The sequence below is a fragment of the Ceratotherium simum genome, chromosome 19 (assembly GCF_057802395.1).
Source record: "Ceratotherium simum simum isolate JZ-2026a chromosome 19, ASM5780239v1, whole genome shotgun sequence".
Taxonomy (NCBI): Eukaryota; Metazoa; Chordata; class Mammalia; order Perissodactyla; family Rhinocerotidae; genus Ceratotherium; species Ceratotherium simum.
In genome coordinates, this window is record NC_141918.1 from 20,977,501 (window position 1) to 21,002,546 (window position 25,046).

At 36.4% G+C, this 25,046-nt stretch overlaps 1 protein-coding gene across 2 annotated transcripts in view; it reads right to left on the reverse strand.

Annotated features, from left to right (window-relative positions):
• The window catches only part of MMS22L (MMS22 like, DNA repair protein), a 133,156-nt gene that overhangs the window by 30,039 nt on the left and 78,071 nt on the right, over positions 1-25,046 (reverse strand). For both annotated transcript variants that reach the window (XM_004422141.3, XM_087443906.1), the window contains exons 15-18: positions 10,397-10,590; positions 5,297-5,447; positions 2,879-3,021; positions 1,613-1,755 (exon numbers count right to left, since the gene is read on the reverse strand). In XM_004422141.3, the coding sequence (XP_004422198.1) occupies positions 1,613-1,755; positions 2,879-3,021; positions 5,297-5,447; positions 10,397-10,590 (631 nt within the window). The remainder of the gene's footprint in view (positions 1-1,612; positions 1,756-2,878; positions 3,022-5,296; positions 5,448-10,396; positions 10,591-25,046) is intronic.

The window sequence follows — 25,046 nt, forward strand, 5'->3', positions numbered from 1 at the left end:
TGTACACAGCACCTGAGGATGATCTGGGGGGCCTGAGACACAACCTTAAACTAAATAAGTTTAAAACTGAACTCCTCACCTACTTCTCCCCTACCCTCTCACGATGTTCCTATTTCTCCTTAAGCTATCTCATTCTTCTAGTTAAACACAGTATTTACTTCATATTCACTCAAAAATCCCATAATTCAATCTTCAATTCCTCCTAAATCTCACTAGTTTCTGGCCAATAGTTCTTCTCACCTTTAACCTACTTTATTGTTACTAATTCTCTTAAAAAGACATTTGATCAAATCAGATCTACTTAAAAATTTATAAAGCCTTCACACTGTTCACAGGATAAAATCAAAACTTCTTATACCAAATGCTCTGAATTCTTAACCTACTAATAAATCTATCAACTAATTGACACTTAGCATATACTGTCTTATATTATTATTTTAACCTTTGTGTATATCTTGTATTCTCAGATAAGTAAAAGTTCTCTAAGATCAAGGACTACTTCTTTTGGTTCTTCAAATCTCTGAGAAATCCTAGCATAATACTATTTAGCATTTAGCAAACAACTATTATTTACTGAGTGATGAAGAGCAATTAATTTGGATTGGATGAAATTAGGAGAGCCTTTGAAAATGATCAGTGGAGAGCATGATTTCTACCTCCCTTTCTGGTCCAGTATGGTTGCTAGCACAGGTGTTTAATTAATTACAGGTTAGGATCCAATCAACAACTAAATAAAAGGCTCAACAGAAATGTGTATTTTATATCTGCACACACTATTACTAAATATTTTTAGGATTTATATGACATCCCTAATTGTGCTTTAACTTAATAGTTGTACAATTATGCTTTAACTTAATGGAAACCAATGAAAGAATTCACATTTATGGAAAGAGCTTATGGGTTGCAACTATTTTCACCGCAGTTAATATCAACCACTCTGTGGGAAAATAAACCAACTTTTACTGTGAATAGTTTACAAAAACACTAATTCAAACACATTAACCACCTCAACTAGGCTATAAAGCAAAGACTATTCACATAAGATAGATTCCTAAAAAATTAATAATTTAAAATGTTGAATGGGACTATTTTTTATGGAGACAAAACAAAATGAACGGACTGGATTTTAAAACCCCAACCACACTATGATACGAAGTAGTTGGTACTTACACTAAATACACTAAAATTTCACTGTAAAATTTACACTGTTTGCTACAAGGTGGCAAACATTACGTTGGAACTATTATGGACCATATATAAGGAAATTTAGTTCCCACGCACCTGAAGAATATTGTTATACAGCAATTTGAGCAATACGAAATTCTTACAATTTAGATCAGCCTTAGAGTAAGGCTTTTATATAGCATTCTTTACTCTTTCTATTTTTCATTAAATGTAATTCTTCCGCTGTCCGTAAGAGTGAATTGTACTATAGTTTAGATTCACATTTTTATTTCTCCAGAATTTTATAATAGCAGGCAACCAATAGTATGATTCAACTTAAAAGAATTCATTTTATAGAAAAATTTTACGAACACTTCAAGTTTTTTTTTGAAAAATAATTGTAACTGATCTGGACAATTATATATAATTATATAATAAATGAAAATACCTCAAGGAATCGAACAAGTGCTTTTCTAGGGTCTTCTGGGATGGGTAAATATTCAACTTGAGCCTCTGAGAAGATATTCTTTACTTCTGAGAGTTTAAATAGCAACCTTGTCAATTCAGTCAACTGTTCCATGTACTCTTTTTCTGTTAAAATAATAATATTTATATGTTATTACATAAATTTATATTTTATATATATATATACGTGGGAGAGAGCAGAGAATGTAGCATTCTTTTAAATTCTTTTTTTTTTTTTGTGAGGAAGATCAGCCCTGAGCTAACATCCGTGCTAATCCTCCTCTTTTTGCTGAGGAAGACTAGCTCTGAGCTAACATCTATTGCCAATCTTCCTCCTTTTTTTTTTTCCCCAAAGCCCCAGTAGATAGTTGTATGTCATAGCTGCACATCCTTCTAGTTGCTGTACATGGGACGTGGCCTCAGCATGGCCGGAGAAGCGGTGCGTCGGTGCGCGCCTGGGATCCGAACCTAGGCCGCCAGTAGAGGAGCGCACGCACTTAACCGCTAAGCCACGGGGCGGCCCTAGCATTCTTCACTTATGACATGCTTTCTTTTAAAATTCAAATTTCCTTATAATTAAAAACTTTGAATTAAGTTTCTCTCACTAAGGAAGGTTTTATTTAAAAACCAACAAATATGTACTCACGAACATTCTATCCCCAAAAGTTATTCATGTAAAGCCAACTGATGTAATAAGATATCAAAGCAAATGTGGAGCGTTTTTTCAGTCTAGTCTTTGCGTGATTTGTAAATGACCATAAAGAATAGCTTTAGGAAATGGCATGTCCTATAGACAACCAGACCAGTACAGGATATTAAAAAAAAAAAAAGTACAAGTATCACTCACTGACTAATATTAAAGCAAAAGAAAGGCAAAATATCTAATATAACATGGGAAAGAATTATTCTAATTGGGTATTTTTCTTTTTAGGGTGCTCACAGTGTGATATCTACTTATTTACTTCATATTTCCACTTTTTTTTATGATCAGGCCTATCACCTGAGAGCAAGTTTTTGTTCCTGGCTTCCAAGGAAACAAGTTCTCTTATCTTTACAGAAGAGAAATTTGTCATATATAGTACCAGGAAAATATCAAGAAAAAGAAACAGGCTGTGAACAGAAATAAATTTGTTTATATTCATACATAATTACAAATATATTTTGTATCTTTTATATTAATTTATGCAACAAAACAGGAAATTTTAAATATATTTATCTATCCAGAAAGCAAAAGGGCTACAATACTTACCAACTGCCTGTTCAGGACTTAAATCAATGAACACATCATCAGGCACAGAGAGGTTTTTCACATACATTTGCAAAATGCAACGGATCCATGATCTTATAGTTAAAGCTTGGAAAGATGAATGAGAAAGTGCTTCACATAACATGCTGTAAAAATAAGTTGATGGGTATTAAAAACAAAAATAAAAACAAAACCCTGACAGTATGTTCCCTGAGTATAGAGATTAAGAAATAAAGAAAAACATTCTAACATTCCCCACTTCTTGGCCTCACTTATTTTACAGACAAACCCACTAACGCAGACATGCATTGCTGAAAATGAATACCACAGATACACACAAAAGGCTATTTTAGATAAGCATTATTGCTTTCATTTGCAATGTTCTAATTCTTAATTTTCCTTTTTCCACTGACGGCATATGTGTAGGCTTACGCCAAGGGAGAGAGGTAAGGAAGAATATGGTTAAAATGGGAAAAGCAAGGAAGGAGATTATAACTAGCTAGGTGAGATAATGAAGGAAGTAGCAAGTAGAATAAAAAACAGAGACCCTTAGAGTAAATAACAGAGAAGCAGTCATGATCATATATGTAAGAAAGAAGTTAAAGATAAAATATTCTATGTGGATCTCCTGACCAATCCCATTCCCATCCTCTCCTTTTCTGCTCCCCTATCCCACAGGCAGTCGTTAAAGAATTCCAAAATAACATCAGACAGAATTTTTTTTTAAATTCTTTCTACAAAGCCAAAGGCCTGGCTAAGTCTGATTTCTAATCATTTCCTAAGTGGGAGTAGAGAGGATGAGGATGGTCTTAAGTTAACCATAAATTGTTATGCAAAGTCAGAAATTTAAAAAAATACATATAAATCATAACTCGAAAAATACTATTTTGAAATCCTTTAAATACAAGTTGTCATAAAAAGAATACACAGGGGCCGGCCCAGTGGCGTAGTGGTTAAGTTCACATGCTCCGCTCCGGCAGCCTGGGGTTCGCAGGCTTGGATCCCAGGCACAGACCTACGCACTGCTTATTAAGCCATGCTGCAGCAGGCGTTCTACCTATAAAGTAGAGGAAGATGGGCATGGATGTTAGCCCAGGGCCAATCTTCCTCAGCAAAAAAAGAGGAGGATTGGCAACAGGTGTTAGCTCAGGGCTAATCTTCCTCACCAAAAAAATAAAATAAAATAAAATAAGAATACACAATACAGAAGAACTCAGATTGGTCATTTATTACCTGTACAACCTTCCCAAAGCTATCTGACATCTTTGCATTTTAGTTTCTTCAACTGTTACTAATACTAATACTAATACCAATATGATTTTTTTTTTTAAATAATTTTATTTATTTATTTTTTTCCCCCAAAGCCCCAGTAGATAGTTGTATGTCATAGCTGCACATCCTTCTAGTTGCTCTATGTGGGACGCGGCCTCAGCATGGCCGGAGAAGCGGTGCATCAGTGCGTCCCCGGGATCCGAACCCGGGCTGCCAGCAGCAGAACGTGCGCACTTAACTGCCAAGCCACAGGGTCGGCGCCCAATATGATTTTAAAGGCTAAAATTATTTCAGATAATTTTGGCAAAAGTGTTTAATAAATAATATAAATTTTTGTTATTACAGAATTCTCAAGCTAGAAGGGATCCTAAAAGTAATCAAATTGAAGTTGAACTCCCTTACTTGACAACTAAAAGCCAATGAGAAAAAGACTTAATGACTCTGGTTAATGAACTTCCTTATGAGAAGACTACCTCACCAACTGCACCACTCTTCATTTCCACTGCCTGGCACCTTGGACAAGAACTACATTGGTCTCTTAGGTTTGTGTATTTATTTTATTTTGCTTCATCTTGATATTCTTATTCAAATCTTCCTCTTACACTACACTATTTCTATTTTAACTTATTTACTGTATATTCTATTAGGTTTCTTCAGATCTCTTACATAATGTGGCAGGAGATTCTTATAAATACGGAAACCAGTGTTCACGGTGGTGGAATGTCTTGTTTACGATTGCACAAGAGTCAAATCTTTAAAAATCTAGCTCTGAAAAGGAAAGCTATCAGTAAATCTGAAATGACAATAATATACCAGTGTCTTAAAGATTCAGCAATATTAATTGTTTAATTTCTTTCACAATGCTGAGGGTAGAAAGGTCATTTCAGGATGAGAATAAGGCAGTCGCACAAAAACAGTTTTTAAAAAGGGGTTAAGCATCAACATTTTTTTAAAAAAGCAGGCCATGAAACACAAATGAGCTTTCCTACTATTACTACTGTCAAAATGCTGATACTTCCAAAAGCAAAAAACTGCCCAAGTGAGAGTATACATAGTAAAGATCAGTTTTCATTTGTGAAAATTTTTACTTTCCTAGTGTACTGATCTATCATTTACATTAATGTGCATAACTGAAACAAAACCACTTACCTATTTTGTAAGAAATGACTTAAATATCTTGCTACAACTTGGGGCCAGAGGATATCATCCCAACCAAAAAGTTGTATCATTGAGATAACTGGCTGAGGCTGAAGATCGGATGGAGCTGTGCTGGGCATGTCCATTGCTAGCAAAGTAAAATCTAGATTTAAAATGAGAGAAACTTATGGTGAGAAATTTTTAAAAACTCCCCTCCCAAAATTATTATCAAGAGTAGTAAAAAAATTTCAGCACTAAATATCAAAATGTTACATTTAGAAATGTAGAACTAACAAAAAGCTAAAACTGAACTAAATTCACGTTGTCAAAGAAATTTCTACAGCAATCATTTAAAGATTTTATTTATTCAGTTTTTTCCCCCCAAAGCCCCAGTAGATAGTTGTATGTCATAGATTCACATCCTTCTAGTTGCTGTACGTGGGACTCGGCCTCGCGCTGGACGGAGAAGTGGTGCCTCGGGGTGCTTCCGGGATCCGAACCCAGGTCGCCAGCATCAGAGCGCGCACACTTAACCGCTAAGCCACAGAGCCGGCCCTCTACAGCAATCATTTAGATCTCCAAGAAAGGGTCTAAGATAATCTATCTCACCTTTATCACAGTGAATCTATAATGGCTCCCTCAAATTGCAAATTCTAAACCTGATGTTTCTGCTAATGTGCCTCCCTCACCTCATTCAAAAAACCCATTTGAAAAAATATTTCTAGCATCTACTTTTCTCTAATCAAGCTAATTTACTTGCCACCTACCACAGATGAAGAGTTCCCTTTTACCTTAGACACTGGACATTCTCTTCTATTAAACAGTGATCTCCTACAAATAATCAATGACACTCCAGAACCCACTAAGCCTAGGAACTAGAATTCCTTAGTTAACCATGTTAAACAAATACAGTTTATGATTTCCTGGGAATTCCCCAACTTAATTTGTACTATATTAATTTATGTTTGTCAATAAATTGCTTATTAAGCACTACCTCCTATGCAGCTCTCTCAAATGGTGGCTTTTATTCTTCCACTCTTCTCCTACCACTTGACCTACAGATGGGGTAGGTTTACTCCTTGGTCCACATTGCTGTTCTAGATCATTCTCCCTTCCTCCTGCCCAAAACCTCTAGCTTTGAATCTCATGTCATCAGATTATACCGGCCACTAACTCTCTTTGTTGCATTCCCCTCCTGTTTCCTAGTTTACCCCTCCTCATTCCGTGAAGATTGTAGCTCACTACCATTCTCTCTAACAGCACTCCTGTCATAATCCTTGATGATTTTTCTTCCAATACCCTGGCATCTCAGTTTCCTGAACTCCTTTCCTCTAAGGAATCTATCTTCCACTCTGCTTCAGCCATTCACTCCCACGGTGATACCGAGAGACCTTGGCATTGCCAATAAGTACAATTTCTCTATAATTTCAACTTTAAGGACACCACTTTCTGGCACCAAAATAGCTTTGCAACTCTCCTCCTCTAGGTCCCCAACTCCAATAATTCTCGGATTCTACCAGGACCCATAAGTCTTTGATCCTACAACTTTTTCCCTGTTCCTCATTGCCTTAGCGTCTTCCTTTCCCTTTTCAGGCAGCTTGACTGCATCATCCATTATTATACTCATTTATGTAAACGATCAACTCCCTTCCTCCTTACTTATTAGCTATACTTGCCTGGAAAAAAAACCCCACCATCTGTTTAATTCCAACCCTTGGTCTTCTCCCCACATGCACATGCACCAGTCAGTATAAATGGCTGGTGAGCAACCATGCTGACTGATGTCACTTTAAATTTATGACTACAAACTTTAAGTGGGCCCTTAGAGCTGGGCAGCATTCCTACTACATTTCTTTAGTCCATTCAGTCTTAAATTCTCCTAGAGGACTATTATATACCTTCTCTCCTCTCTCTGTCATCAGCCAGCACCTCCTCTCCATTCTCACTTCAGCCAATGAACTTACTACTTCACAGTGAAATGAGGAACATCAGAAGGGAACTACCACAAGCTCCCACCACATCTACGCAGTGGCTTCCAGCTGGGCCCATTTACCCTGCCTTCTCTTCTTCTACTACGGGTGACCTGAAGTCAAGGCCTTCATGGGATCCCATTTCTCTTGGACATTAAAACACAAGTGACTCTCTTGCATCATCAAGTTTTCCCTCACTCCAGAACACTCCTGTCAGTATTACAAATATGTCTGAAATTTTTCTCATGTTATTAAAAAAAATCTTTGACCCCACTTCCCCCTCTACCTAACATCCTCATTTTTCTACTTCTCTTAAACAGTGATACTCAGGGCCAGCCCTGGTGGCCTAGTGGTTAAGTTCGGCGCACTCTGCTTTGGTGGCCTGGGATCAGTTCCCAGGCATAGACCTACACCACTCATCCCATGCTGTGGTGGCGGCTCACATACAAAAAGAAGAAGATTGGCAGTGGATGTTAGCTCAGGGTGAACCTTCCTCAGCAAAACAACAACAACAACAACAATAAAAACAGTGATACTCAAAAAGATTCACCTACATTTGCCATCTGTAATCCCTCTTCTTACATTTTCTATTGAATCATCTTCAATCAGGCCTTTGCCTCTACCACTAAACCAAAACTCCTCTTCAAGGTCACTAGTGACCTCCCTCTTGCTAAATCCAATGACCGACTCTCAGGCCTTATCTTACTTAACCCATTAACAGCATTGCACTGTTGATCACTTCTCCTTCCTTGAAATGCTCTGTCATTTGATTTCCAGGGCACCACACTTTCTTGGTTCTCCTCTCACCTCATTGGCTCTTCTTTACAGTCTCCTTTTTGGTTCCTCGTTAGCCTACAAATCTGAACACGGGAATATCCTAGGGCCCAGTCCTCACACTTCTCTTTTCACCAGTACTTACTCTATTGGTGATCTCACCCAGTTCATAGCTTTAAAGACTATTCATACATGAAGTTTCCAAATTTAAATCTCCAGCTTGGAACTCTTCCCTGAACCCTAGGCTCATTATCCAAGTGCCTCCTTAACATCTCTACTTGGATTTTAAGGGATATCTAAAAAAAATATGTGCAATATGAGAATCTCAGTCTTCCTTCATAAAATCTGCTCCTGCCACAATTTTCCTCATCTCAGGAAATGGGGGATTCTCTTTTTATGTATTTAACGTACCATATTGTACCCATTTAGAAAATTTTGTCAGCTCTACCTTCAAAATACTCTCTCTACCTTCAGACTAGAAGTCTGACACTTCTCACCACCTCTGCTGCTACCACTTTAGCCCCAGCTGCTCAACTCTGAGTTGTTGCAATAGTTCCGTAACCGGCCTTCCTGTTCCTCCCCTTGCCTCCCTATAATCTATTTGCAGTCTAGCAGCCAGAAGGATCATAACACTCCTCTGCTCAAAACTTTCCAACAGCTTCAACCTCAGAGTAAAAGCAAGTCTTTACAAGTGCATACAAGGCAGAACACAAACTACCTCTCCATTACCTCTTGAGCACATCTCTGACTACTCTCTCTCCCTTTCTCATACCACATGAGCTTTTACGGCTTCCCTATAGTTCTTCAAACACACCAGACATGCTCTTGCCTCTGGACTTCTGCACAGCATCCGTCTCTCACCTCTTTTAGGTTTTTGCTCAAATGGTACTTACTCAGGCCTTCCTGACTACTTTATTTAAAATTACAATCTGCCCCTGGCCTTCACTATCCCTATCCTCTTCTATATTTTTATTTTTCTTCACAGCACTTATCACCATATAACATATTACACATTTTACTTATTTATTGTTCTCTCCCCCACTAGACTATAAGCTCCACGAGAACATGTAGCTTATGTAAGAGAAAAGGAACTGTACCCCTTTTTCCCCACTGGAATATCCCCCCGGCAGTAAAAGTGGGTACTTAATGACTGTTTTGTCAATATAGGAGATTTTTCTCTTCTAACCTATCAAGTCTTTATTTCAAAACAAACCCAAAACCCACACATATTTTGCTTTATATTTATATACCACTTACTTTCAGCACCTAGGACAGCACTGACTAAACCTGTCTGGTATCATTTTTGTTCCCTGACTGGAAGTTGGGATGATGAATTAAAGAAACATAAGTCCTATCGGCTAGTAATGACTGCTTGGTTAAACTGATTGAATATCAATATTTATTTCCATAGATATTACAGTAGTTGGAAAACTGTTGCCCGGTCTCAATTCTTCAATCTATTATTGTAAAGTTTTAATTATGGAAGTGTTATCAGAATTCAAGATCTTTTACAATTTATATCATTCGGTCTTTTATGTAGTGCTTTTAGCTCAGCTTTCCTCATTCACACCAGGGTAAAATAAACCTTGGTTCAGATCCTATGTTTTTAAAATCATTACATTTAAATACATTAAAAATACCTTCGTATAAATTGCATTTAAACACAAACAGTCGCTATATTGATCTCTGTCTATTCCAATACTTCTTAACATATTTTGGACAAAATATCCCTTTGAGAAAGACAATGACTTCTTATAAAACTGCATATATGCACATATATTCAAATTCTTGCCTACAATGTCATGTGATTTAGAGTCCCTTAAAGCCTAAAGACATGTCCTTAGGCTAATAATCAAATTAAGTAAAAATTACAACCTAAAATAGAATCTAGTAGAAGTCAGAACAATAACATTCTATATATTCGATGTCATTCTGATCTCATCTGCTTGGTGCTGAAGTGGAATTCATGCTATATTCTTTTGCTCTTTATACAAGCAACTTCATCTTATACCTAGATTATTTGCACATATAATCTGAAAATAAACTACTTGAACCAGAAGAAATCAAATATTACTTTACTTTCCAAATATTGCATGCATAAGAAAAGTTGATATACATTCAATATTTTTAAGATTGAAAATTATCTTTTATTTTTAGCAAATAATCACTTAATTTTTACCTTTACTAAGAGGAAAATAATAAACAAGACAAAGAATCCTAATTTAAAACTAGGTAATTCTTTTCATCTTTCTGGTTGTCAAAATATTTATTACACCGTAATAAAATAAGAGTTTGTTACTAAGCAAATAGAAGAAAAAACTGACAGTCTGCAAAATGAGAAACTAATTAGCAAATTAACAACGCTGACCTGCAGCTGCATCGGCAAGTTGTGAGAGAGGCACTATCTGTGACATTCTCTGACTCTTCAAAAAGGAAAAGAAATGTCTCCACAGTGCACTGGCAACTGCAGCAAGGTGGCACTCTTTAGCTAATAATGAAGACTGAACAATTAGGTCCACATTCTCCTTTTGAAGTTCCTGACACAATTGTTGATGCATACTCCTAAAAAGAAATAAAAACATAGCTAACACCCAACAAACGCTTACAAAAATATTCTTTAAATACATTTGGGGCTTTTAATATTTATGCCATATGAAAACTGAAGGACTGTTTTATATAATTAAAACCTTTATGCTAAGACATTATGCATTTCTGGTTATTTGATGGATGAATGATGGCATATTAAGCACCATAAAGTTAATGTTAATTACTAATGTCAACCATTAATTATATGCTTTTTAATATGTCAGATTCAAATGAGAAACAGGCAGCTTCAGAATGAAGGTCTACATTTTGCAACTCATTATGACAAGTGATTTTACTTACAATCTAGACATGAAAACAATTTTTTAAACCATTTTCTCCCGAGAGCTTTAGGGCATGGATGTATCAAGACGAAAGTAAGTATATCTGGCTTATGTGTAGTATTTTATTTTTTTATTTTATTTTATTTTTTTTAAATTTTTTGTTTATTGCAGTAACATTGGTTTATAACATTGTAAAAATTTCAGGTGTACATCATTGTACTTCTATGTGTAGTATTTTAAATTAAAATATTTTCCTTGTTTAGAAAAAGACACAGGCCTTGTGCTACTATACAAAACTGTGCCAGATACAGTCTTAGTACCTTGGTCCAGAAACATCCATAATCATTTTCACATGGTACACAATAATAAACAATAAAAAGTTATTCTTCTCCATAAAATAATAAAACATGAATTCAGTACGCCTCAAATTTTGATTCATCATTTACTCACCTTTTTTTGCTTAATGCAATTGAAAATTTTGATATCTCTAGACCTTAATAGAAATATAAGCGGGGGGAATACTAGGAGATTTTCCTAGTGATCTGAAATAGAAGGCATTTATGCAATATGCCCAGCAATTAATAATGATTATTTAAAACTAAATGTACAATCATATTATTTCTGTTTCTGTTTATATTACTGCCAAACCAATTGAGAGTAGACACAAATACATGGATAATACTTAGACTTAAATTAAAGAGAAAGCAGTGAAAAATAACCAGTGGAGCTAAGGCAGAAAACTTCCTTCGACAGTAGTAGTATTCCATTAAGAAAAGTAATCAGTACTTAAAAAAAGAAAAAATATTACATTAATTCCAACATTCCTGATGTTTTAGTTTACCTAGGGGAAGCAGACACTTGAAACAACTATACAAAATCCCGAACCAGCTAGTACATGTACCTAAAGCAATTTTACAACAAAGATCAAACTGGTTGCAAGACCACATCTTAGTTCTTTTCACATAACTACACATAAGTAAGTAAAAATTATAAGTATAAATTATATAACATTAGGACTCTGCTGCTTTACATTGGAATTCTTGGAAAATCATGAGGCACTACTTAATACCACTTGAATTACCAAAAAAAAGTGTACAAAAGCCTGGGGAAAGAATATCACAGCAAGCAATTCTTATAAAAGCTAACCAAATATCAGCTATGTCCTCTCTGTGTAAAAACCTGCCTGAGATGCTTTCAACTTGAACTAGCAGCTAGAGAACCATTTCAGGTCTTTTAGCTTTGAGTAAGATGAATATCAAACCACTAAAATCCATTTGGCAACTAACTCAACTGCCAACATCAACATAGCAAAGTTCATGAGTACATTTCAACACTGGAGTCCACATAAAATAATACCACCATTTGCACAACCCATTTATAGTTTTTTCAAAGTATATTGGTTTCAAAGAATAATAAATAACATGTACTTGGGTAGGATGGATTTTCCTTACTATTTCTAAATAAATAGTCATCTTCTTCAGTAACTAAAACCTATTCCCGAGGAAGGGGTATCATTTCTGATCATCTCCTATGTATCAGAAATTCTTTTAAATAAAAATCAGAACAACTGCATGAGATAGGTATCATTAATCCTCTTTATAGAGGATGAAGCTGATAGCAAGAAAGTTAAATAATATGCCCAAAGGTCACACAGCCACGAAGAGCTAGCCCCATAATCTGAACCTAAATCTCACTCTGAAGCCCATACTTTTCCCTTACACACAAAGATGCACAAAGACACACACACACACACAATTTAAACATTAAATTTTCTCTCTCCCTACTTGGGTTGAAGAAATTTCAGCAAGCCTAATAAAAGGAGCTGGAAAAGCCACATGTAGCTTTGCCTCATCAACAGGCTGGGGCAACACCAGAATTCTCTATTAGGAAAACCTGCAAGAAAAGATACCAAAATAATGCATTCAAGGCAATACTGACAAAGGCCAACAAATCTGAACCACTTTTGACCTCTCTAGAACTAAAATGCTGAGTACCAGGGAGTATAACTAGGAGTTACTGCAGGGTTCTGAGGCAGACGTCTGAAAAAACACAACCTCTAGGTTAAAAGTTAAAACTGGAGGCTACATCCTCCAAGATAGGAGTTAACACAGCAAAAACAAGTTCCAATTAAGTGTAGACATTGACCTAAAAGCAGACTTGGCTTGGAAATGTGTATCCATTTAGTGTTTTGGTTTGAAGAAAAGCTATATATCCTGGAAATATGCAAAATACTTTCTGCTCCGTGGTTTGAATGTTCAAGCAACATCAGTCTGGATAAAAAGAATGATTAACTGCTATTTTAACACACAACAAAGTAATTTAAGACCTTATAATAGTTTCTGTAAACATGAAGAAATCAGAGTGGCAAATGCAGGAAATGCCAAGCATTTACTGTAATGGGAGTCTGAGGAAGAATCAAATTTCTGCACTACAGTCAAAATAGTTAGAAATACCCCTTGAAGTTATAGGTAATTTTTTAAATCACATATTCTGGACCAGAAAACTAACTACACAAAGACTACTGAAAAATAAATTTATTATATTAGATGTGACTGTACATCTGCTGAAGGTACATTTACAAAAATACAAATATTAAAAGAAGCTCTGTCACTAGCGATAACAAGCTAAAAGAAAACACAAAACATATATGAAATATATAAAGAATATAATATAGTTCTAGATGTCATGGCTATTTTATGAACCACTTTCTACCTTCTTACACAGTAGAAAAATATGAAAGTACATAAATTGATTGCACAAAAGGTAAAAAGTGATTTCAGGTCAAAAATAAAAAGAAGTATCACGCGAGATGTAGAATCACCCAACACTTGGCAAATGTTTTGACAAAGACAAACTTAACATGGGTTAAAATCATTTTGGAAATACACATGCATAACCAGCCCACTTACATTCTAAAACATGCAATATAGTATAGAAAATAAAACTTGCTGAATGTCAAATTATTCAAATATGCAGTTCTCATAGTAGAAACAATAGCAACATCCAGCATTTATTGGTATTCACCATGTGCCACACACCATGCTAAGTGTTTTATAAAGCATTATTTCTCACTCTATGAGTTAGGTACAACTATTACTTCAATTTTATAAGTGAGGAAATGGAGGCAAAAGTAGTAATGTGTTGGGTAACACAGCTGGTTATTAGCAAAGCTACTCAGAGCTGTGTGACCTTGAAAAAAACGAAGGGGGCCGGCTCGGTGGTATAGTGGTTAAGTTTGCATGCTCCGCTTCAGCAGCCCGGGGTTCATGGGTTCAGATCCCGGGCACGGACATACACACCACTCATCAAGCCACGCTGTGGCAGCGACCCACATATAAAATAAGAGGAAGATTGGCGGCGGATGTTAGCCCAGGGCCAATCTTCCTCACCAAAAAAAAAAACCACCAAAAATAGAGTAACCTCCAATTTTTCGTTTTCTTAAGAGTCAAGAAGAGGAATAATCATTTGCTATATTCACCGTTAGGTTTATTGTGAAGACTATATGAAATAACATCCTCGAAAGTGTTTAGAAACCTACCATTACACTATGTAAACACCCAAACTTTTACATACCCAGTTATCCAGGTCTTCTTAGGCTTCCATTTTAGCTCTGGCATCCTGCCCGCTTTGGCTCACATCATTATGTTGAAGCACTTTCTGGATTCCTGCATCTGACTGCTCTTTTGCCCCACTTTCCAAGATTTGTTGGAAATCAACAAATCCCACCCCCCCACACCCCTATACAGACACCCAAATGTACTGAGGCATCTATCACATGAGAGGCACTGAAACCTACACCAGACTGCTGCTACCTGCCAGCCTGGTGGCTAAGGTATGTTCCTCCCTAATAACTTGGGCAGGCTTCTAGGAACACTCACTGGACTACTATATATAGGTTTTACTTCTAATCTTCATATGCTCTTGCTTCTCCCATAACCGACAATTATGAAACAAGGTATGTCATCCTGTACATCACTTTCCTGGTAGTCATAGCTGTACATGTAATATTTCTAATATATTATGCCTCAACATTTAAAGAAAGTTGTATATTGATGGACTTTGCACCACATAGAAAAAGCATAATATAATAAATGCAACCAATAAGAGCTAACAGAAAGCAAGGGATTAACAACAATTAATAACTGAATTCCTTTTTTAGCTCGACTCCAAGCCTGACAACTTTCTTCAATCTACATTAGTGAAAAATATAATGGGAAGCTGTACGTTAAAAACTTGTTCTAAACCACTATAAGTAATTATTTCAAGTATCTGATTGATCTAACTAATAGAAAACTGGATGGGCATCAGGATACTCTAAGACTATTTTTAGCTTCAGCTAAACCCACTAAAAAACCTTAGGTACTTTAAATCCTCTTGTCATTCTTTTTCATATCTGTAAAATAGGACTATAATCTGCTTTACTATCCAAAAAGAATATAAGATAACCAAATAATAACATTACCAGAAAACAACCTCCGATTTTAAAGCTGAAAGCTACCCTAAAAATCATCCAATCCAATCCTCTCTTCAAAAAAAAAAAAATACAGCCTCCAGGTGTAAAGAGACTTCTGAAAAGCCTCACTATGAGATAATGGTAGCTTGCGGCCTGTCCCCCAATTCTGCGCATGCGCTAAGTCGGAAACCAGGCTGGCAAGCAGCAGCCCGGGCATACCTTGCAATGTCTCCCTGTAATAGATGCCTCAATGCAACTGTGTATATGTGGAGGAGGGGGTGAGTGGGTGGTGGATGACTCAGTAAATATGTGAGATCAAGGCAAGAAGTTTGTTGGCTGTTTTGACTATCGAGGGACTATAACAAATAAAAAGCACAGCACTGGCAATGAGGCTTTCAGACACTATACTGTATATACGTGCATTATATGCACATATATATTAAGGAATAAAAGGACTCCTCAAGAAGAATTATCCAAATGAACACTTGGCTAGAAGAGAGAAGACCAGCTCGTGCGTGACCCCAGAAAACTTCCGAGACTTAGTACTTCATCTGTTAAATGGGAATAATGCCCTACTATCCTCCATGGAGCTGCTCAAGTTTCAAATCACATCACCTAGGTAAAAACAATTTGTAGACTATACGTCAAGATAATATGCATTTTAGTAGCATTGCTACTGCTTCTAAATCCTAAGAACCACGTTCATAGGTGCAGTACAGCATTATCTAGAAAGACATGGGCTTTAGAGACAGATAAAGCAGAGTATAAATCCCACTCTGTCTACTAGTTGCACGGCCATTTCCTCATCTGTTGTAAGAATTCTTAATAAGACACATTCAATAAATGGAACAATTATTATCATTGGCTAGAGAATCAAAGATTGCTTACTGAAAATACACATGCCAGCCCTATTCTAAGTTTTTGACATTCTTAATTAATTTCATCCTGGAGGTACTATTATTATCCCATTTTATAGGCCAGGAATCTAAGTACAGAGAGGATAAATAATTTGACTGGGTCATACTGTTAGTAAGCAGCACATTCACCAGAATGTGAACCCAGGTGGCCACAATAACTACCATGCGACTATGCTATAGTTACCTCAAATACCATTTTACAAACCAAATAAATAATACGTTTTAAATTCACATTGATGTATTCATTCATTCATATGCTAAGTTCCTAATAAAGGTACAGTCATGTGGCGCTTAATGATGGGAATACATCCTGAGAAATGTGTCATTAGGCGATTTCATTGTTGTGCAAACATCAGAGCATACTTACACAAACCTAGATGGTATAGCCTGCTACACACCTAGGCTATATGGTATTAATCTTATGGGACCACCATCGTATATGCGGTCTGTTGTCAACAACATTATGTGGCACATGACTATAGTCACAAAGTGGTAAAACATGCAATCACAGGTGGCACACCAGATGCACATACATTAAAAGTTTAATACTTCTGGGGAGTGTAGACTATTCTATAGAGATCTCAAAGGTCAATGACACATGATAATTTAAAATTTTCCTGTGGCCCACAATTGAGTTAATTTGCAAGACTGGGTTAAGAAAATAAATCAGGAATCCAGTGTTGAGCCTAGCAAACCAAGCCTGCTTGCAGCAATGCTGCCTTATGGTTTTACAGAATAATACTGGTGAAGCACTTAAAATGAGGTTGCTTGCCTCTATCCCAAAAAACATGGTATAGGATGAAAATATGTCAATAAAAAGTGAGTATTTTTAGGAATTACCCTTACAATTTTATTAGTCTTATATTTAGAGATGCTTATGGGTCTTAAATCATCTAAGTTTTTCAGTGACATTTCACTGCATTTTACGGTACACTAATAATAAGGATCTACCTCAGTAGTTCTCAGTCTTCACTACCATCAAAATCATTCGTAGAGCTTTCTAAAAATACTAATATCCTGGTCTTACTAAAGATCTTACTGCATCTTCAAGTTTGGGGCCTAAGCATATTACTTGTTTTTAAATTCTGACTCAGTAGGTCTGGGGAGGGGCCTGCGAGTCTACATGTCTGTTAGGCAGATGCTGCTAACCCATGGACCACACTTTAAGGAGTCATCTTCCTGGCTTTCCTTGTCTATAAAATGGGGACAATAATAGCACTTATAGGATTAAATTAGTTCAAGCCAAACACTTAGAATAGTGCTGACATATATTCTCAATAAACAGTCTTTGATTTTCTGGCCAATAACAATTACTTCATTTATTGAATATGTCCTATTTAATTCTTGCAACAGATGAGGAAATGGCCGTGTAACTAGTAGTCCATGGACCACACTGAGTAGCAAGACCATATGTAATTCTGTCCCAGAGGAGGGTTGAAAACCATTCCTCTACTCTGTAGGCATAAGTGTAAAACAAACTATAGGTTTTATACCAATTCAGAGAATAAAGATCATTGAGGGCAGCACAAGAAAATGGGCATGGAAATGATTCTCAAAGGACAGGTTAAGGACTGGACAGGTGGAAAGGAGGAAAGTAAAAGCACAAAGGCCTATAAAATCCATTAATTTACTCTCCGACTCAACACACACTGCATACGTTCTAGGCAGTAGGGATACAAAGTTAACAAAACAGACAAAGTCTCTGCCATTCTGGAACTTATATTTTAAGGAGAGAAAACGAAACAAACATAGATGTGTAACCCCTTAGGTTATGGTAAGCTTTATGGATAAAAGGAAATCAAGGTGTGGGGATGATGAGTGACGGAAGCTGATGCTTCAACTAGGATGATCAGGAAATGCCTTCTGACGGGACATCTGAGCAAAGATCTAAATAAGTAAGGGAGGGAACCACACGGATATATAGGAGGAGAGCATTCCAGGGAGAAGAAACAGCAAGCACAAAGGTGCCAAGGCTGGCAGTTTCACAGGCTCAAGGAACAACAATCAGGAGGCCAGCTGGCTGAAGCACAATGGGTGACAGAAAAAAGAGCAGATGAATTCAAAGAGGTAGCAGGGTTCCCGACCTTGTAGGGTCTTATAAGTCATGGTAAGAACTTTGGATGCAATCAAAGTGGATAACAAGGCACAAAAGCGGAAGAGTAACACAATTTACACCTTAAAAGGAACATATAAAAGAGTAAAGTGTTTGGGGGAGGAAAGAAAAAGTAACCACTCTGACCATAATGGAGAATTTTTAGTTACATTAGAAGGCAATAAATTCAAGAACAGAAGATAAGGCCCCAGTGGTTCAGTCACGTCTTCCTCATTCATTTCACAACAAGTTACTCAGTGCCTGTCACTGCATCAGATGCTAGAGACACAAAAATGATAAAGGCAGATCCTGCTGTAAAAACAAACAGAAATCAAGACTTCATTCTGAAGGTAGGAAGGAGCCACTGAAGGATTTTGAACTGAGGAATGGTATAATGAAAACAGTGCTTTGGGAAAGATTAATCTGGTAATGGCAAACAGAGCAGGTTAGAGTAAGAAATGACTAGAGACAGGAGAGACCAATTATGAAGCTTCTGTAAACATCAAGGTGTGAGCTAATGCACAATTTGAGCTACTTATGAAGGAAAAAGAAAGCTAACAGTAATTATTTGGCATTTTGTGAGGGAGAGGAAGGAGCAGTCTACACATTATTGCCAAGTTTCTGGGGAGGGAAACTGAAAGTTAGGAGGGATAGTTACAGATGGAGAGTATAATTTGATTTGAAAACAGAAAACTTAAGTAACAAAATCCAAAAAGTTTTTGGAAATCTGGAGCTAGAGTCCAAAAGTATGTTCGAACTCAGGAATCACTCTGTCTGGTAGTTCAGCTCATTTTAATGAACATTTCAATGCCTATCAATTACAGGAGATACTGTATTAGATGCTATTGAACATGGTCCTTGCTCTCAAAGAATGTACAATTAAGTGCTGAGACAGAGGTATGCACAGGATGTAATGAACAAAAAACGAACATTTGCTCCAACTAGGGGTTTGTTGATGGCTTCTTGGAATTAATACACCATTACCAGGTTATGGAAGTTGTGTTAGCTAAATGAAAAATAATACAAAAAAGTTTCAGGAAGCTGAAATAATATGAGCAAAGCACAGTAACATGAAAAGCATGGTGTATGAAGGGACTCACAAACAATTTAGTATTACTAGGATATGAACGGTCAAGGGGCACAATGACTGAAAATGAAACTAGAGTATTGATGGAGACCAGGTCGTGGAGGGCCATGCCATCTAAAAAGTTAGAGCTACAAGTAAACAATTTTTTAAAGTAGAGAGAATCAACAGAGACAAAACCAACTTACATACCCAACATATATCTTCTCAATAATTTGTTCCCAATACAACCTAGAACTTATAAGGACTACCTTATACATTCATACATTTAAACACCCTGTGTAACTGCACAGGGCTAATGTTACAATGCTATTTGTCTTTTAAATATTTTCATTAAAAAATCCAACCTGGTAAATACATGCATGTGTGACTTGGTACATATACAAATATATATAACTGCTCATCACAACATACTGTTAACACATTTTTTTTTGCCATACTGTTAATATATATTTTTTTGCCTATGCTTGAATGCTATCTTATGCTCTCACTTAATAAAAGTGAGCAGACCAATCTGAGCAACCTTGACCTATAATCATTAGTATTATTAGCACAACATAGTGCAAATGCTCTTAGCAAATGAGTGCTCTACTGCACTATCCTAAGTTGAATGTTTATTTTGTTGTGGTCTCTTTTTGTGCCATTTATCCTGTGTTTGGGGGAACAATTTAACCTATGATCAACAAGTAATAGTCCTGAATTTAACACAAAGAATCAAAGAAAAATATTAAGATTTAAGTTTTACAGCACCTCAAGATGACTTCAAGGAAATGGTTGAGAGCAAAGACCACATTAAGGCTTGGTTGAAGTCCTTTGACATGATAACTATAAGAAAGTATAGGCAGCTGGACGTCATAACTTAGAGATTTCTAAAGAACAAGAGAGCAATCACCACCTGACCATGACAACTCATTTCCAAAGGTAATGCTACAGTAACTTTGTCCTGCTTACATTCAGGTAGGACCCTCATTTCCAGGAACTCATCCTCCAAATTTAATAGCAAGTATGTGGGTACAAGGAATGGATGAAAGTAAGAGAGAGACAGATTACAGGGTCAATATAAAACTAGTCAGTTTCCAAGTTTGCCTGCTACCAGAATATTGTGTGGGTAAGATTGCGAGTTTTGATCCAGGATCTTTGTCCTTGATGTTAGAGGCACTCAGAGGTGAGATAACCTCTGAACGAAGTCACACGGTAAATGTACACATCTTTGATGAAATATCTAAAGTTGTCATACTGGTCCTTTGGGATTTCAAATATGATTCTCTTCCTCCTTAACTGTAAATGGATAAGTATAACTGAGCAAGCATATATGCACTGGATCTTACCTAAACTGGTAAGTTATGTATAGAATTCTAATACAAGAAAAAGAAAGGAGGAAAAAAACCTTAGGAATTGGTGGCTAAAAATGGAAATCAGAATACATTTATTTGCAATATAGGCAATAATGTGAATGTGAACAGAATATTTACAGAAAATGCCTTCATTTTGGAACAGAGATCACCAATCTACCAAATTTAGCAACACTGGGGCCAATAATTACTGGTGATATTAAACACACCTCACAATCTTTAATTTTTCCCTCTTCTCTCTCTCTCTCTGGCTATTCCATCATTTATTGAATCCTGTGGTAGTTTTAAAACATGCATGGCTACAAATTCTTTGGCACTCCTTGGATCTGGGAGATCTGTGACTGCTTTGACCAACAGAGTACAGCAGATGTGACAGGATGTGACTCCAAGGCATGGTAATAAAAGGCCATTAAGTGTCTGCCTTGTTTTATGGGAAAACTCAGTCTTAGAGCCCTGAAATGTTATGTATGAAGTACAGTTACCCTGAAAACACTGTTTGGAGAGGCCGTAGGTAGCAGCTGAGTCAAAAGTTCCGGCTAAGCCTGTCCTTTAGCCATTCTAGCTCAGGCGTTAGACATGTTGGTGAAGAAGTCATCTAGGAGCTGGATCCTCCAGCTTCAGCTGGTACAGTCCTCAGCCTCTTGAATTATCCCCCAACAGAATCACCATAGCTGAGGCCCCAGACATGCTGGAGCCGAGAAGAGCTGTCCCTGGCTTTCCAAATTCCTGACCTACAGAATCTGTGAGCATAATAAAAGGGTTGTTGTGGTGGTATTTTGGCATGCATTATTATGCTCTCAGGAAGAGGTACCCACCATATACTAAGTACTGTGTAGGAATGAGGGATTCAAAGATGAAAAAGATACAGATCTGACCTCAAGGAATTCACACATGGGGAGGGGTAAACAAAGATTTTTCTTCATTAAAAGTATAACCAAGCAGTGCTATCTGTGACGGTGCAAAGGCAGACTTAAGACAAAATAGCTATGTTTTAAGCCTCCCAGGAACCATCTGCAACAATCTCAGAAATTCTAGACTTATTTTAGGACAAATGAATTGCAAAGATCAGTGTCATTTGAAGAAAAGCTACTTTATTTTTCTACCTATCCAGCATAGAACTCCTATATCAAGCAAGTACTGAGATATTTCATGTATATTAACATATTTACTCTCAATAAATTTTATTCAGTTCTGTTGCTTTCACATTTCATTAATAATTGACAGCTCTTTTTTTAAGCAAGTTTCATTTTAATTTTCCCTAGATATGTAGAATGTTCGTGAACCTATGGAGACCATCTTTTAAAGCTAATTCATAAAACTGCCCTCCACAAACAAGCTTAACTCTCACCATCCCAGCAGTCCTTTCTGAAAACAACAGTATACAGACAGCTCTACCCTCTAACTAGAGCTGCAATCATTCTACCACATCTTACTGCATGTGTTTAGCTGAAATGGGGGGGAATGTACTTTGGTTCAAAAGCATTCAGGATCATTTTATTAAAAGTAAAGACCCGAAACTTTTTGAGGTCAAATATTCCACAACAAGTAAGCTAGGGCCAAATTCTATTTATGAGCACTTTTTCCTAATTGGTGGTAATAAATTCCTAAAAAGAAAGGGTCTAATGGTAATGTTGACTGATTCTTAACTACATTAACCCAAATGTTCCTGTCACAGTGAAATTTGCTCTATAATTTACCCTAATGGGCTAGGTGTATCAATAAATATTGAAAGTGTCCAATCTCTTTTTTTCCTTTCCACTTAAATCAAATCCAATTCTATGTCAACAGATTGTACCAATGTATAATTACAATAGCTAATGCATTGGGAAAAGTAGTGTTCTTTGATAAATAATTTTTCTAAAACCTCTTAAGCATTCTGCAACCTCTTACACTCAAGAAATGCAGTAAATTACACAACCAGACACTAGTGACCATTGCCAATTGTGATAACGAATTTAAAAACCTCATCATCACCTCCAATAGTGACTGTGTTTTCTGATTTCAAAACTCTAAGTACTGAGGGAGGTTTTAGAAAGAATTTCCTTCATCAAAAATATAACCAAACTCTAACAGAAATAATAGCTTAGTCACCATTGTAATATAATGTTAAATCTGGGATGTATAAATAAACCTTAGAAGTCTGTAAACCCCTTGAAATTATGTATTAAGTTTTATGTATACATAAATGTATATATTTTTACAAGAGAGATGGTAGCCTTCATGTCAGTCTCCAAAGGGTTGACCTCAAATGAATGAATTCTACTAATTAGATCCTGTCCCTTTTCTTCTACCACTTTATAAACAAACAGCTTCTAAGCACAAGCTAAATGTTTCCTCTAGATTTCTTACCCTGAATCCTCTTTTCCTTCCTTTTCATTTCCCCACTCTGTGCCTCTCCCGTCCCCAGTAATCCAACTGTAACCTCTGTGTATTAAACACACTAACTTAAAAGAAAAGCTTACACTGAATTCTACATAGAAAAAGCTGTTATTAGTCAATGTATAAGATCAATCATCAAAATCATCAAAAAGAAATAAAAATATAAACTTGTTTAGAACAAACCTGTATTTAACAGTCAATAAACTTCTTAATTTTAATTTATAGTTATTCCAGATACTTAGTTACACACACATTTCTCTTTAGAGATGCTACTTACTATGTATACTATAGTTATTTAAAAGGGAGGAAAAGATAGAAGGGGAAAAAGTTTTCCTAAAAGATTACCCCTTGAGTCAATGATCTGTGGGGGTTATTATGAAGCTCCATTATTAGGTCTGAGAGCCTTTTGTTTTGTCACTAATTTGTTTTTGCAAGGCTTCAGCAAATGAGCCGATTTATCTAGTTCTGCATGCTTGGGGGTTGATACATGCTATTTGTACATGACAGGTTTCATCTGCATAGCACCATTGATAACATTTATCTGCATGTCAAAAAAGCTCATCTGCTGATGTAAAAAAAATCATGCATGTACTGGGATAAAAAATGTTAAAGAGGTGAGTAAAAGACCTGTGATACCTCGTAAAGTGGAGCCAAACTACAGGAAGATCACCAATTGGGTATGAATGTGTAACAGGGCTGTAGGAGTAGCCACAACACCAAAAAAAGGAAAAACTGGAAAGAACCCTGCTTACGGTGATAAAGTAGTAGGGCTTTGTGAGCATCCTGTGAATTTTAACTACAAATGGGAAAAACTAATTTACTTCAAACAAGAAAAGATGAAGGTTTATGACCAAAGAAATATTTCAAAATAAATTTTAAAATAGTCCCCACTGTTTATAACCAACAAGAAAATTAACCCCTGAAATTTACTCTCATGCAAAAAAAAAGTTTAGATCGTTGCTGTTTCACAATTAAAAACCTTTGATAAAGCTTAAAGTCTTTACAGGGAAGTAACTTTAGAGAACACAGAAACAAAAAAAAGGTAACCAAATATAAAACTGCTTTCCTTTCAGAAATGATAATCAGCTTAACAGCATCTGTGTAAAAGATTGAGAGGAGGGCACAGCCTAGATATGTGAATTACAAGGTAATAACAAGGTTATTTCCAAATTTCCAACAGAGATACATAACACACACTTTTGAGAAAAATCAGTATTTTTCTTTGTGAAGAAGGTAGATATCGAGTTAAAGAGTTTGTTCCTGTAATTCATCATCTTTCAGAACATGAGGTTCTATTAGGCTCCAATCACCCCCTACTCCTACTCTTCACAGCGTTTGGTAATACAGATAGTAGAGCTAATTTTCTGTCATTCAGGAAGAACTGTTGGATCACTCAACTTGTATTATCATCACCTCTGAAACACAGTAAAAATCTCTGTTAGAACCAATGGTTTATTAGATCGAACCCACCATCAACAATGTCAACTCTGCCTGGTTGTGTTAACAGGAAAATGTTTTACGAGTTCCACCACTGGGCATCAATTTAACTTCCAGCACCAGCTATGCTGTAAAACCGTGAACGTAATTTATATGGTGACCCGCGTGTGTGGGAAGCAATATCTAGGTGCAACTTCTCACAGTCTGACAAAATGCTTTGATTTGCACCATTCAGATGATTGAGCAAAAAGAGTTTAAGCAATCACCACCAATAGCCTTTATCTCCAAACGCACTAAAAATTTATTACTCTATGAGTACAACCTATTGCTTTAGGGCCAGGCTTGATAGAATAGAAATGATTGGATAAATATTACATTTTCAACTGGTACATATCTTGTCCATTAGGTTTAAATATTGGACAAGCTACGTGTTTAAG